Source organism: Balaenoptera borealis, assembly GCF_965194805.1.
Source record: "Balaenoptera borealis genome assembly, chromosome: 4".
NCBI lineage: Eukaryota > Metazoa > Chordata > Mammalia > Artiodactyla > Balaenopteridae > Balaenoptera > Balaenoptera borealis.
In genome coordinates this window covers 46,718,374-46,734,974 of record NC_138861.1, presented here as the reverse complement: position 1 = coordinate 46,734,974, position 16,601 = coordinate 46,718,374, and the positions used below count along the sequence as shown (strand labels likewise).

The 16,601-nt window shown below is 34.7% G+C and overlaps 1 protein-coding gene across 1 annotated transcript in view; it reads left to right on the top strand.

Moving 5' to 3' along the window:
* Positions 1 to 7,752, top strand: part of TLL1 (tolloid like 1) — a 257,300-nt gene extending 249,548 nt beyond the window's left edge. Inside the window, exon 21 of the mRNA XM_082391226.1 lies at positions 774 to 7,752. Coding sequence (XP_082247352.1) covers positions 774 to 908 — 135 coding nt within the window. The 3' untranslated portion in view covers positions 909 to 7,752. The remainder of the gene's footprint in view (positions 1 to 773) is intronic.
* Positions 7,753 to 16,601: the final 8,849 nt, after the last annotated feature.

Sequence of the window (16,601 nt, the reverse complement as noted above, 5' to 3'; positions counted from 1 at the left end):
ATTGGCATTCCTCTCTCAACAATATATTTGATAAGTGGCAGTATCTACCATTGGTGTGGGGGTTTAGCCAGTACTGTTGAATGTTGCTCCACTGCAGTGGGCACAGGACGGAGTACCAAACATAGGTCAGAGGGTGTCTACATGAGAAATAAGAAACAGGAAAGCTTAAGGTTTTCTCAATGCTTTTCCCCCAGGATTCACTGCATTAATATCAAATGTTCTTCTGAATACATATTTTGTTCTGAAGATATTAGTCCCATTTTTCAAATGTCTACCAGTGACTATTTCTTAAATAATATTGAAATCCTGTCCAAATAGCTACTGAAATGAAACAAAAATTATTCTTGGTACTTAGATTATTAAAACAAGAAGGAATGGATTTGGATTCTGGAAGTGGCTCTGCCTCAGAGCACCTTCTGAAATAGATTTAATGTCCCTTTATCCTCTGTGAACCTCACTTTCATTACTTGTAAATCAAAGGAAATTGACTTAAAATTTTGGGAAAAAACACCAAGTTCCAGAATTTGGAAATAGACTTAATTATGTTCAAAGCTCAGTTATATCACTGATCAGCCTTGTGATCTTGAGCATGTCATCTGTTCTCTGAAACTCAAGTTTTCTCATCTGTAAAATAAAGTCACTCTTATCCACTTTTCAATGTTGTTGGGAGGTTTAAATTATATACCAAAAAAATCCCAAACATGAATTACATTGAAGAAAAAATAACTCATTCTTGTTGTTTGTTTATTTGTTTTGTTTGTTTTTGTCTTCAGCCACCAGAAGAGATCTATTCAATTGGTGATACAGTTTTAATTCATTTTCACACTGATGACACAATCAGCAAGAAAGGATTTCATATAAGATACAAAAGCATCAGATATCCAGATACCACGCATACCAAAAAATAACACCAAAACCTCCATCAAAACATAAAGGAATGGGCATAATGGAAAGAAGATGTATTTCTTTTTTAAATGAAGATTTTAGCACAAAGTTTTATATAATGAGTTTGAGAAGAAGAAAACTGCAAGACCAGAATTATCTCTGTACTAAAAGAGAAGTTTCCAGCTAACCCTGATCAGCATTACCAGGATATCTGAACTTCATTCTTGACAGTATAAATATAAATAAAGTTGGTGAAAGGGCGTCTCATGCTTCAAAGAAGACTTCACAATCCTTTGTTCACAGCTCACCATAGCTGCTTCACAATTCAGTCCCATTCAGGGTCTGTGACCCTGCAGAGTGTCCTTTTTGACAATTTTTCAATATATGGGAAAAGTAAAATGACCTTGCAGGTCATAAACTGGAACACCCTCTCCTTGTATCTTAGGATAATTGCTTTGACTTTGCATCTTGAAGACAGTGTAAACCAGACCCATATAATTTGTTGTGAAGTGGGAGTCTCTTGAGGGTGGTTTATACTTTAAATGTGGGTATGACAAATGCTTGGAAACTGGAATATTTCAGCTTCATTATTTTCACTTGCAGGCTAAATTTACCTCTTTGAAACATAAATGATCTCGAGACCACTTCCTTTTTGTGACATTCTGACAAGTTTGAAATTTCAATACTGTCTATCATTGCAGTTAACTCTAGATATCATTTATTTAAGTGCTGGAAAATGCCCAGTTGATTGGTAAACTCAGTTCTTTCAGCGAAAGTGCTGTCTTTTCACACCAAATTCAAGAAGCCTTGTGATGTCTTATGAACTTGATGAGACAACTCCCAACAGGTGTGAACAGGATTCTTCTAAGTGACTGCCTGGATGGTTCATACTCAAGTTCCACTGCTGCTATTGTCTTTCTTTTGTTGTTGATCTGTTGTAGTTGTTAATGTTGATGTTGTCATGGTTAATGTATTATTTTTAAAAAATGAAATGAAATGAAGTGGAAGTAGGCCTTGTTAGAATTGAAAGATCTCTTTCTTTCTCTTCCTAGAAATCAGTTTTTTAAAATGCAATGTTGAAAAAAACAGGATTTGTTTCTGAAAGACTTTCCATGGTGCTATTCCATAAACATTTTTTTAAACAAAGTTTTTGACCTTTGAGCCAACCACCTGTAGACTATGAACGTCTCTGTCTGGATGGTAGCACTTGAACACTAAAGACTTAATGTATCAAGAGTATATCATTGCAAGGGCAACACTTGTCCTGTGGAACAACTGCTTATATTGCCTTAGAATTCTTTCATATGATCGAGCAGATCCTCCTAAGATATACAACTTTTGAGAAGTTGAACATAATAGTGTATGTTAATTAGCAATTCTATGAGGAAAATCCATTTCTGTGACTGAGAGCATTGGGTATAAATATGGTGACCTGCTTTTATTGTAGAAAATGAATTTTCGCTTTAAAGGCAGGTTTTTAAAAAAATATTAATGTATGTATATGTGAGGTTGTCTGAATGAGTGGAGTTACAAGGAGGTGAATAGTAGTGGGTGGTTGAAAAGTTTAAATTTACGTGCCAAGTTCTACTAAAACCCTATTTAAAGTAGCACCTTTCATAGGGCGTTTCATGGACAAATAATGGGAACTTCTAATTATTATCAACCCCATTTTAAAAAAGCTCCTTCCTTCAGAGAAACTCTATTTTCATATTTTTTGATGTTGATATAGATTGCTATATGAAGCAGCTTTTGTTCTGTTACCTGTCCATGAACATTCAACATTTAATAAAATTGAGAATTTTCCTTCATTTTACAAAATTAAGCTATACACACAGATTTAGCTTTTTTTTTTTTTTTTTGTCATTGTTGCCTTGGAAATCTTTTCTTGCATATGAACTTTATTATGTAAATACATTTTTAAAACCAATCTTTTGATCTTACTGAATGTTACTTTGGAAATGTATAACTAACGCCTGCAATATAATGAGCTTTTTAGTGGAGCTGATTTATTCCAGTAACTCTTCTATATTTTTTTTCACTAATCTCCAGTTAGCCAAAATATTGGGAATGGGAATTAAAGGAGAAAAAAAACCTTAACACCTAATATACTACACTGTGCCCAGCCCAGTACTAGGCACATACACTAGCTCTTTTTAACCTTTATGCCACCCTTTGAGAACTGTGGTGATGTTCTCATTTTGTGGTTTAGGAACTGAGGCTCAAAGAAGGCATATAATATTCCCAGGGTCACAGTGTAAAGTTAGATGTTAAAACCCAGGTTGTCTGATATAAAAATCTGTGTTTGTTCTACAAAATGTAGTAGAATCAATCTTGACCTATATAAATAGTAGATATATTTTATGATGAAACTTCTCCACATAAAGTCAATTTTAGAGGTGAATTACAGTAAAACTTTCAGGATAAGCATTGTTCCTTTCAGTAATAGCATGACAATTCAAATATCAACTGTAGATATCTTTAAGAACCACAGGTAGTACTAGAAATGTGAAAAACAAAAAAAACTACTATATAGTTTGGAGTTAGTAACTATGGGCCTTTGTTAAAATAAATATATTAAATTATTTTATCTGGTGTGGTAGGAGAAATGCAGTGTTCTACTTTAAGAAATATTGTGGATATTCTGACTGACATCTTATTAGGCCACAATGAGCTGCCTTTGACACAACTGAGAAATAAAGTATTTAGAAGGCACACCACAGAGATGTTGTCATAACTTAGGTCTTCAATGGGAACATTAATTTTTTATTGTACCTTATGTCAGATATCAGCTCACTGAATATTATTTTTATATTAATTCGACTTTGGCTTAAGTATGTTGTTAAATTCAAACACAAACAGCTTCGTTGTTATTGTGTTAATAATTGCTAATTACTGTTCTAGGCATTTTATTAGTTTTGTAAATTTATTTTCAACCTCTACTCTCTATTTGCCAAAGTTCTAACTCCTATACAATCCTCACTAACTATACATAGAAAAAAACTGCTCCCACTTTATATGATTTTATTAAATTATTTTCAAATTCAATTTTGAATATTAATCTAGTTTATTTAGGAAACCGTGACAACTGCACAAAACAACATTTTTAAAGAAATATATGAGAAACAGCAATTCTATTTCCAAAGTCTCCAAATGTCCCCTGCCTGTATTGGCTGAATTTTTGCTATTAATTTTAGTATACCACAGTTATCAGATTCAAATTCTGTTCAATTTTGTTTTTAAACATCTTAGTCTCCTTTGTTTGGTTTCTATTACTATATTTTTGATAGTAAGCCTCAAATAATGAAATTTTATTCTCACATATAGAAAATCTCTAAAAGCATCTAATTACTCTTTACAAGGCTAAATTTTTTTTTAAAAGAAACATTAAATTACATATTTGTTTAGATTTAGAAAACTATAACCATGTGTGACATTAAAAATAACTTTTCTTAAAGCAATTAACAAAATGTTTGGAAATTTTATTTAACAATAATTTTATTTAGCAAGAATATTTTAGATAAAGAAAACCTTAATACCACTTATTAAATCCTGCATGGGAGAAAGAAAACAGAAAAAATAATTACCATATAAAGATCTATAACTTGAGCTGCAGTGATGCCTTCTGTTTTACTAGAAAAAATATGTAATATGAGCTTATCAAAAAGAAAGAAAAGATGGTCTATGGATGCATTTTTACATCAGTGCATAATAAATGGTTACCAATGAACATTTAACTTTTAGTCTTTTAGTGCTATTGTTATAAAATTGAGAAATTTTGTCATTAGCTTAGGAAATGATGGAAAGCCTGGCTCTTACACAATGTGAAATATTATTATTAGTCTCCAAACTTTCTTTTGACATGTACTTTTTAAATTGTCCAGCTTTCAACCTACCTACATTTCACTCCCCACCAGTGTACTCAAACTGAATTCAGGCTTACCATGTAATTCTAGTCAATACCATGACACTTACCTGGTGCAGAGGTCGACACAAGGTGATTCCAAACAGTGTATAGGGCCCTGAGCATGTCTCATATATATAATCTCCCTCTCGTCCAATATTTTGAATACAAATTCAGTGCAATAAATCTCAACTTCTAACTTTAGAAGACTTGTAGGTAAAATATTACTTGGGTTAAAGCCTATAAAAAGAGAAGACCTAAGCACCAACATGTAGTGTAAGACATGTAGATAGAAGGCCCTGACAACTGGGTCTTCTCTTGCATTTGCTGCCAGAGCAGAGGTGGTTGAAGTGGCAGGGAGAGGTCCATTTCAAGGAATGCCCTTAAAATTATTTAAACAGAAGAACACCCAGAAAGGACAAATAAAGTGAAAGGATTATAGATAATAAGGCTTAAGTATGTAAATCTATCCTAAAACAATATTTAATGGACATTCCATAGAGGGGTATAATTAAAAATTAAATTGCAGAAAAATTTTCCACAGGGATGTAATAAATTTGTTAAAGTCATTTTTACACCATTGTACAACTATTAGTTGTGTTTGAATTTCATGGAAATAGAGTCTTTCATATTAATTTTTGTCATTTTTGAGCCAAAAGACATAGACATTCATTTATTCAACAAATATTTGCTTAATGCCTATAATATGCTAAGCACTATGTTAGATGTTAAGAATTTAATGAGACTTTAAAAAGAAAAACAATCACAATCTTTTCTTTCTTGAAAGTTAAATTTTAGTGGGAGAGATAAATATTAATATTAATTAAAAGCAAATCACAAAAAGGCATAATTGCAATATAAAACATGCATGTGCAGAATTCCCTGGCAGTTCAGTGGTTAGGATTCCATGCTTCCACTTCAGGGGGCACAGGTTCAATCCCTCATCAGGGAACTAAGATCCCACATGACACTGTGGTGCAGCCAAAAAAAAAAAAATGCATGTGCATTTTACTACCATTTTGGGGGCACTCTTCCAAACAGCATGGTTTGGATTTTGAGACAAGTATTAACATAAGCATCCTTTCCTTATCCTTGATTTTCCACTGTCTTCTTACTTACATTTGTGCTTTCTAAAATTTCAACTTTTGTATAAAATAACTTATTTTTGCATCAATCACATATTTTCAGCTTATAAATGAAATTATTTATTCTCATGATGAGCAATAGGAGTGGGATAACATATCAAAATTCTGATATTTATTTATGTAGTTATTTAACAAACGAAACTAAACAATGTAATTTTATAAAAAGCACTACCTAGGGAGGTGGCCTAGATGGAGAATCCTGACTTCACCTCCTCCCATGGACACATCAAAATTACAACTACTCACAGAGCAACTCTCTGTGAGAACAACCTGAAAACTAGTAGAAAAGAAAAGATTTTCCACAAAGACATAAGGAAGAAACCACAATGAGAAGAGTTGGAGGGGTAGAGACAAGACATAGTCAGACCCACAACCCACCAGTCAGCAAACCACAAATGTACAGAATATCACAACTGTAGATGTTGTCCTCAAAGAGCAAGGAGTCCAAACCCCACATCAGGCCACCCCACCTGCGGGTCATGTGCCAGGAAGATGATCCCCCAGATTATCTGTTTTTGAAAATCAATGGGGCTTGTGTTCAGGAGAGCCAGAGGGCCATAGGAAACAGAGCTCCACTCTTAAGGGGCACACACAAAAATCTCACATGCTATAAGACCCAGTGCAGAGGCAGTAGTTTGAAAGAAGCCTTTAATTTCAGACCCATTTCCTGATCTTGGAGAGCTTCCCAGAGGGGTAGGAGGCAAATGGAACGCTTGCTCATGATATAGACACTAGCAGCAGATATTACTGTGAGCTCATTCCAACGGAAAAACATTGGCACTGGCAAGCACAATATTGGAATCCTCCTTCTAGCTTATTAGGGCCAAGGACCCAGCCCTGCTCACCAACAAGCCCCACCCTACCCCCAGATCACACACAGATTATCATATTAAAATAATCATATATATGGGCTTATATATGACCTCATGGTAACCACATCCAAATTATAATAGATACACATGCAAAAAAGTGAAGAGAATCCAAACATAATACTAAATAAAAATTGTCCTCAAATCACAAGGGAAGAGAGCAAAAGAAGAAGAAAGGAACAAATAAAAATTAGAAAAACAGCCTGAAAACAATTAGCAAGATGGCAACAAGTACATACCTATAATTAATTACTTTAAATGTAAATGGACTAAATGCTCCAGTCAAAAGACATAGAGTGGCTGAATGGATTTTTTAAAAGATCCATATATATGCTGCCTATAAGAGACTCACTTCAGATCTAAAAACACACATAGACTGAAAGTGAGGAGATGGAAATAGGTATTCCATGCAAACGGAAATGAAAGGAAGCTGGGGTGGCAATATTTATATTAGACAAAATAGACTTTAAAACAAAGACTATAATAGGAGACAAAGAAAGACAGTTCCTAAAAATCAGGGATCAATTCAACCAGAAGACATAACAATTGTATATTTATATACACCCAACATAGGAGCACCTAAACACATAAAGCAAATATTAACAAACATAAAGACAGAAATTGACAGCAACACGATAATAGCAGGGGACTTCAAGACGTCACTTACATCAATGGACAGATAATTCAGACAAAAAATAAGGTAACACTGACCTTAAATGACACATTAGATCAGATGGAATTAACAAACATACACAGAACATTCTTACTAAAAGCAGCAGAATACACATTCTTTTAAACTGCACATGGAATATTCTCCAAGATAGATCACATGCTAGGCCCCCCCAAAAATCTCAGTAATTTGAAGAAGATTGAAATCTTATCAAGCATCTTTTCCAAACACAAAAATATGAGACTAGAAATAAACTACTAGAGAAAAACTGAAAAAAAAAAAGGAAACATGTGGAGGCTAAACAATATGCTACTAACAACAAATGGGTCAATGAAGAAATAAAAGAAATAAAAAATACCTAGAAATAAATTAAAATGACAACATTGCAAACCAAATCTATTGGATGCAACACAAGCAGTTATGAAAGGGAAGTTTATAGCAATACAAGCTTACTTCTGGAAACAAGAAATATCTCAAATAAACACAAGCTAACCTTACACCTAAAGGAACTAGAAAAACAACAAGCAAAATCTAAAGTTAGTAGAAGGAAATAAATCATAAAGATCACAGAAGAAATAAATGAAATGGAGACCAAAAAAACTGGAAAATATCAATGAAAGTAAGAGCTGGTTCTCTGAAAAGTTTTTAAAAATTTAAAAACCTTTAGCCATACTCATCAAGGAAGAAAGAGAGAGGGACCAAATAAATAAAATCAGAAATGAAAGATGATAAGTTACAACCAACACCACAAACATACAAATTATCATAAGAGATTAATACAATTATATGCCAACAAAACAGACAAACTAGGAGAATCATACTGATTCCCAATACTGAATCAGGAAGAAATAGAAAATATGAACAGACCAGCTACCAGTAATGAAATTGAACCAGTAATTAAAAATCTCCCACCCAATAAGCAGAAGTCCAGGACTAGAGAGTTTTACAGGTGAAGTCTACCAAACATTTAAAGAAGAGGTAACACCTAACCTTCTCAAACTAGTCCAGAGTATTGGAGAGGAAGGAATACTTCTGAACTAATTCTACAAGGCCAACATCAGCCTGATACCAAAACCAGACAAAAACATCACACACACAAAAAAATTATAAGCCAATATCAGTGAAGAATATAGATGCAAAAATCCTTAACAAATATCAACATCCAAGTTGAACAATATATTAAACACCATGATTAAGTGGGATTTCTACCAGGAATGCAAGAATGATTCAATATCCACAAATCAATCAATGTGATACACCACATTAACAAAATGAAGAATAAAAACCATATGATCAGGACTTCCTTGGTGGTCCAGTGATTAAGACTCTGCACTCCCAATGCAGAGGGCCTGGGTTCGATCCCTGGTCAGGGAACTAAATCCCACATGCTGCAACTAAGAGCCTGCATGCCACAACAAAAAGATCCCACATCCTCAACTAAAGATCCCACATGCTGCAACGAAGATCCTGCATGCCGCAACTAAGACCCAGCGCAACCAAATAAGTAAATAAATAAATATGTTTTCAAAAAACCATATGATCATCTCAATAGATGTAGGAAAAGCTTTTGATAAAACTCAACATCCATGTATGATAAAAATTTTCCAGAAAGTGGACATAGAGAGAACATACCTCAACATAATAAGAGCAATATATGACAAAAGCAAGCTGAATTCATACAGTGATGAAAAATGGAAAGAATTTTCTCGAAGATCAGGGACAAGACAAGGATGCCCACTCTCACCACTTTTATTCAAGATAGTATTGGAAGTCCTAGCCACAACAATGAGACAAAAAGAAATAAAAGGAATCTAAATAGGGAAAGAAGTTAAACTGTCACTGTTTAGAAATGACATAATACTACATACAGAAAATCCTGAAGAGGCTACCAAAAACGTTTTAGAACTCATGAATTCAGTAAAGTTGCAGGATACAAAGTTAATATATAGAAATCTGTATACACTGACAACAAATTATCAAAAAGAGGAATTAAGAGAACAATGTCACTTACACTTGCATCAAAAAGAATAAAATACTTAGGAATGACTCTAACCAAGAAGATAAAAGACCTGTACTTAGAAAATTATGAGACACTGAGAAAAAAATTGAAGATGACACAAATTGAAGAATATACTGTGCTTATTAATTGAAATAATTAATACTGTTAAAATGACCATACGCCCCAAGACAATCTATAGATTCAATGCAATCCCTAAGACAATGCCAAAGACTTTTTTCACAGAACTAGGACAAAGAAATCTAAAATTTGTATGGAAACACAAGACTCCATATAGACAATGGAACCTTGAGAAAGGAGAACAAAGCTGGAGGTATCACACACCCTGATTTCAAACCATACTCAAGACTATAGTATTCAAAATCGTACGGGGTTAGCACAGAAACAGTCACATTGATCAGTGGAATAGATGCCCTGAAATAAACCCAAACTTATATGGTCAAATTATCTATGGCAAAGGAGGCAGAAATATACAATGGGGAATAGACAGATTCTTCAATAAGTGGTGCTGGGAAAACTGAACAGCTACATGTAAAAGAATGAGACTAGAAAATTTTCTCACTCCATATACTAAATAAACTTAAAATGGATTAAAGACTTACATGTAAGACCTGAAACCATAAAACTGTTAAGAGAAATCATAGGTAGTATTCTCTTTGACATCAGTCTTAGCAATATTTTTTTTGATATGTCTCCTCAGGCAAGGGAAAGAAAAGCAAAATAAACAAATAAGACCACATCAAACCAAAAAGCTTTTGCACAATGACAGAAACTATCAACAAAACGAAAAGACCACCTACTGAATAAGAGAAGATATTTGAAAGCAATATATCTGATAAGGGGTTATTACCACAAATATACAAAGAACTCATACAACCCAACATCAAAAAATAAATCAACCCAAATTAAAAAACGGACAGAGGGCCTGAATAGACATTTTTCCAAAGAAGGCATACAGATGGCCAAAAGGCACATGAAAAGATGCTCAATATCACTCATCATCAGGGAAATGCAAATCAAAACCATAATGAGATATCACACCTTCACACCTGTCAGATAGTCTATTACCATTAAGTCAATAAATAACAAATGTTGGCATGGATGTGGAGAAAAGGGGAACTGTGCACTGTGGGTGTGAGGGTAAATTGGTCCAGCCACTCTGGAAAACAGTATGGCGGTTCCTCAAAAAATTAAAAATAAAACTACCATACAATTCAGCAATCCCACTTTTAAGTATTTATCCAAATAAAACAAAAACACTAACTCAAAATGATATATGCACCCCTATGTTCATTGCAGCATTAATTATAATAGCAAGATATGGAAGCAACCTAAATGTTCATCAACACATGAATGGGTTAAGAAAGTGTGATGCATATATATATAATGGAATATTATTCAGTCATAAAAATGAATGAAACCTTGCTATTTGCAAAAACATGATGAACCTAGAGGGCAAGTAAAAAGGTAGTCAGACAGAGAATAACAAATGTCATATAATTTTACTTATATGTGGAATCTAAAAAACAAATAAAATAAACAAAACAAAACATAAACTGACCCATAGATACAGAGAATAATCTGGTGGTTGCCAGAGGGGAGGTGGGTATAGGGATGAGTGAAATAGGTGAGGGAGATTAAGAGGTACAAGTTTCCAGTTATAAAATAAATAAGCCATGGAGATGTAATGTTCAGCATGGGAATATAGTCAACAATATTGTAACAAACTTGCATGGTGACAGATGATAACTAGACTTATCCTGGTCTTCATTTTGTAATGTATAAAATATTAAATCACTATGTTGTACACCTAAAACTAATATAATATTGTAAGTCAATTATACTTCAATAAAAATATTTAGTAAAAATATTAAAAACAAGTTTTCAATGGATTCTTAAATAAAATATCATAACTGATGTACATTTATGTAGTTTATTAATTCAGAGCATTAATATAGAGAGCACAATAAGTCAATAAGTATGTTATTCCAATTTTGCAGATGGGGATTGTGAATTTACAATTTTACAAGATCATATGATGTCTATAATAAAATATATCTGAAAAAGTGTTGATATATACATTACATTTTAAATTGTAATTTGACATCCTTGAAGATAACACTTTTAAAATAAAATTCTCTCCTAAAGATGATTGAACCCTGCCACTCAATGCGAGAATCAGCAGAATCGATAGGATCATATTTGAAATTGACATTCTCTATTTTAATTTTGTTTCTGTTTATTTTTATGTATTTATTTATTTGTTTCACTGGAAAAGAAAGATAATGCTCAGTTTTAAAGGTTAAAAGTGTACACGTTGTTTTGTTACAATAAAACTAAATGTGTACACACACAAACACACACACACACAAAGTAATCATAATTCAGACACCTGTTTTGCTTATTATATTGTATTTTTGAATACTAATATACTTGAAACTAAGTTTTGCTTAAAAACAGAAAAGCCACTGACTTTCCCATTAAGCAAATAATTTTATATAGCTTGATTAAATTGTATTGACTTTTATTCTGAGTTATGATGGAGAAGCTTCCTCCAAACAAATATACTCCATAAGAACAAATGGGAAAATTAATGTGACATTTTTTCAGCTTTATTTAAGTATAATTGACAAAGAAAATTGTAAGATATACAATGTACAATGTGGTGTTTTGATATATGTATAAATTATGAAAGAAATACCCCCATATTCATCACCTCACATATTTACTTTTTTGGTGAGAATATCTCTCCGTTAGAAAATTTCAGTAATATACTACAGTGATATAAACTATAGTCATAATGTTATACATTGGTTCCTCAGACCTTATTAATGTCATAATTGAAAGTTTATACCCTTCTACCAATCTGTCCCTATTTGCCTACCCCCAGCCCCTGACAACCTCTATCTACTCTCTGTTTCTAAGAATAAGACTTTTTAGTTTCCACATATAAGGGATAACATGCATCTGAAGAAAATTATAATTAGCTTAAATACAATTTTAAATGTAAGATACTTTATGGAAACGTCATGCTAACCACAAAGCAAAAGCCTATAGTAAATATACAAAAGGTAAAAAGAAAAGAATCAAGGCATACCTCTATAGAAAATCATCAAATAACAACAGAAAATTTCAGAGCTTGTGATTGGTCTGTTCATATTTTCTATTTCTTCCTGGTTCCATCTTGAAAGGTTGTACAAAAGCCCAAGGATGAGATGGCTTCACAGGTGAATTCTACCAGACATTTAGAGCAGAGCTAACACATATCCTGCTCAAAATCTTCCAAAATATAGCAGAGGGAGGAACACTCCCAAACTCATTCCATGAGGCCACCATCACCCTGATACCAAAACCAGACAAAGGTGTCACAAAGAAAGAAAACTACAGACCAATATCACTGATGAATATAGATGCAAAAATCCTCAACAAGGAGGAGGATTAACCAAGATGGCAGAGTAAAAGGACGTGCTCTCACTCCCTCTTGCAAGAGCACCAGAATCACAACTGGCTGCTGGACAATCATCGACAGGAAGACACTGGACTTCACCAAGGAGGATACCCCACGTCCAAGGACAGAGGAGAAGCCACAGTGAGACAGTAGGAGGGGTGCAATCAGAGTAAAATCAAATCCCATAACTGCTGGGTGGGTGACTCACAGACTGGCGAACACTTATACCACAGAAGTCCACCAACTGGAGTGAAGGTTCTGAGCCCCACGTCAGGCTTCCCAACCTGGGGGTCCGGCAATGGGATGAGGAATTCATAGAGAATCAGACTTTGAAGCCTAGTGGGAATTGATTGCAGGACTTCAACAGGACTGGGGGAAATAGAGACCCCACTCTTGGAGGGCACACACAAAGTAGTCTGCGCATCGGGACCCAGGGGAAGCAGTGACCCTGGGGGAGACTGAACCAGACCTACCTGCTGGTGTTGGGGAGTCTCCTGCAGTGGCAGGGCGTGGCTCTGTTTCACCATGGGGACAAGGACACTCGCAGCGGAGGTTCTGGGAAGTGCTCCTTGGCGTGAGCCCTCCCAGAGTCTGCCATTAACCCCACCAAAGAGCCCAGGTAGGCTCCAGTGTTGGGTTGCCTCAGGCAAAACAACCAACAGGGAGGGAACCCAGCCCCACCCATCAACAGTCAAGTGGATTAAAGTTTTAAGGAGCTCTGACCGCCACAGCAACAGTCAGCTCTACCCACCACCAGAGCCTCCCATCAAGCCTCTTAGATAGCCTCGACCACCAGAGGGCAGACAGCAGAAGCAAGAAAAACTACAATCCTGCAGCCTGTGGACCAAAAACCACAGTTACAGAAAGATAGACAAGATGAAAAGGCAGAGGGCTATATACCAGATGAAGGAACAAGAAAAAAACCCAGAAAAACAACTAAATGAAGTGGAGATAGGCAACTTTCCAGAAAAAGAATTCAGAATAATGATAGTGAAGATGATCCAGGACCTCGGAATAAGAATGGAGGCAAAGATTGAGAAGATGCAAGAAATGATTAACAAAGACCTAGAAGAATTAAAGAACAAACAAACAGAGATGACCAATACAATAACTGAAATGAAAACTACACTAGAAGGAATCAATAGCAGAATAACTGAGGCAGAAGAACGGATAAGTGACCTGGAAGAAGAATGGTGGAATTCACTGCTGTGGAACAGACTAAAGAAAAAAGAATGAAAAGAAATGAAGACAGCCTAAGAGACCTCTGGGACAACATTAAACGTGACAACATTCACATTATAGGGGTCCCAGAAGGAGAAGAGAGAGAGAAAGGACCAGAGAAAATATTTGAAGAGATTATAGTCGAAAACTTCCCTAACATGGGAAAGGAAATAGCCACCCAAGTCCAGGAAGTGCAGAGAGTCCCATACAGGCTAAACCCAAGGAGAAACATGCCAAGACACATAGTAATCAAAGTGGCAAAAATTAAAGACAAAGAAAAATTATTGAAAGCAGCAAGGGAAAAACAACAAATAACATACAAGGGAACTCCCAAAAGGTTAACAGCTAATTCCTCAGCAGAAACTCTACAGGCCAGAAGGGAGTGGCATGATATACTTAAAGTGATGAAAGGGAAGAACCTACAACCAAGATTACTCTACCCGGCAAGGATCTCATTTAGATTTGATGGAGAAATCAAAAGCTTTACAGACAAGCAAAAGCTAAGAGAATTCAGCACCACCAAACCAGCTCTACAACAAATGCTAAAGGAACTTCTCTAAGTGGGAAACACAAGAGAAGAAAAGGACCTACAAAAACAAACCCAAAACAATTAAGAAAATGGTCATAGGAACATACATATCGATAATTACCTTAAACGTGAATGGATTAAATGCTCCAACCAAAAGACACAGGCTTGCTGAATGGATACAAAAACAAGACCCATATATATGCTGTCTACAAGAGACCCACTTTAGACCTAGGGACACATACAGACTGAAAGTGAGGAAATGGAAAAAGATATTCCATGCAAATGGAAATCAAAAGAAAGCTGGAGTAGCTATACTCATATCAGATAAAATAGACTTTAAAATAAAGAATGTTACAACAGACAAGGAAGGACACTACATAATGATCAAGGGATCAATCCAAGAAGAAGATATAACAATTATAAATATATATATGCACCCAACATAGGAGCACCTCAATACATAAGGCAACTGCTAACAGCTATAAAAGAGGAAATTGACAGTAACACAATAATAGTGGGGAACTTTAACACCTCACTCACACCAATGGACAGATCATCCAAAATGAAAATAAATAAGGAAACAGAAGTTTAAATGACACAATAGACCAGATAGATTTAATTGATATTTATATGACATTCCATCCAAAAGCAGCAGATTACACGTTCTTCTCAAGTGCACACGGAACATTCTCCAGGATACATCACATCTTGGGTCACAAATCAAGCCTCAGTAAATTTAGGAAAATTGAAATCATATCAAGCATCTTTTCTGACCACAACGCTATGAGATTAGAAATGAATTACAGGGAAAAAAACGTAAAAAAGACAAACACATGGAGGCTAAACAATACGTTACTAAATAACCAAGAGATCACTGAAGAAATCAAAGAGGAAATAAAAAAATACCTAGAGACAAATGACAATGAAAACACGATGACCCAAAACCTATGGGATGCAGCAAAAGCAGTTCTAAGAGGGAAGTTTATAGCTATACAAGCCTACCTCAAGAAACAAGAAAAATCCAAGTAAACAATCTAACCTTACACCTAAAGAAACTAGAGAAAGAAGAACAAACAAAACCCAAAGTTAGTAGAAGGAAAGAAATCATAAAGATCAGAGTGGAAATAGATGAAACATAAACAAAGTAAACAATAACAAAGATCAATAAAACTAAACGCTGGTTCTTTGAGAATATAAACAAAATTGATAAGCCATTAGCCAGACTCATCAAGAAGAAGAGGGAAAGGACTCAAATCAATAAAATCAGAAATGAAAAAGGAGAAGTTACAACAGACACTGCAGAAATACAAAGCATCCTAAGAGACTACTACAAGCAACTTTATGCCAATAAAATGGACAACCTGGAAGAAATGGACAAATTCTTAGAAAGGTATAACCTTCCAAGACTGAACCAGGAAGAATCAAAATATGAACAGACCAATCACAAGTAATGAAATTGAAACTGTGATTAAAAATCTTCCAACAAACAAAAGTCCAGGACCAGATGGCTTCACAGGTGAATTCTATCAAACATTTAGAGAAGAGCTAACACACATCCTTCTCAAACTCTTCCAAAAAATTGCAGAGGAAGGAACACTCCCAAACTCATTCTATGAGGCCACCATCACCCTGATACCAAAACCAGACAAAGACACTACAAAAAAAGAAAATTACAGACCAATATCACTGATGAATATAGATGCAAAAATCCTCAACAAAATACTAGCAAACAGAATCCAACAACACATTAAAAGGATCATACACCACGATCAAGTGGGATTTATCCCAGGGATGCAAGGATTCTTCAATATACGCAAATCAATCAATGTAATACACCATATTAACAAATTGAAGAACAAAAACCATATGATCATCTCAATTGATGCAGAAAAAGCTTTTGACAAAATTCAACACCC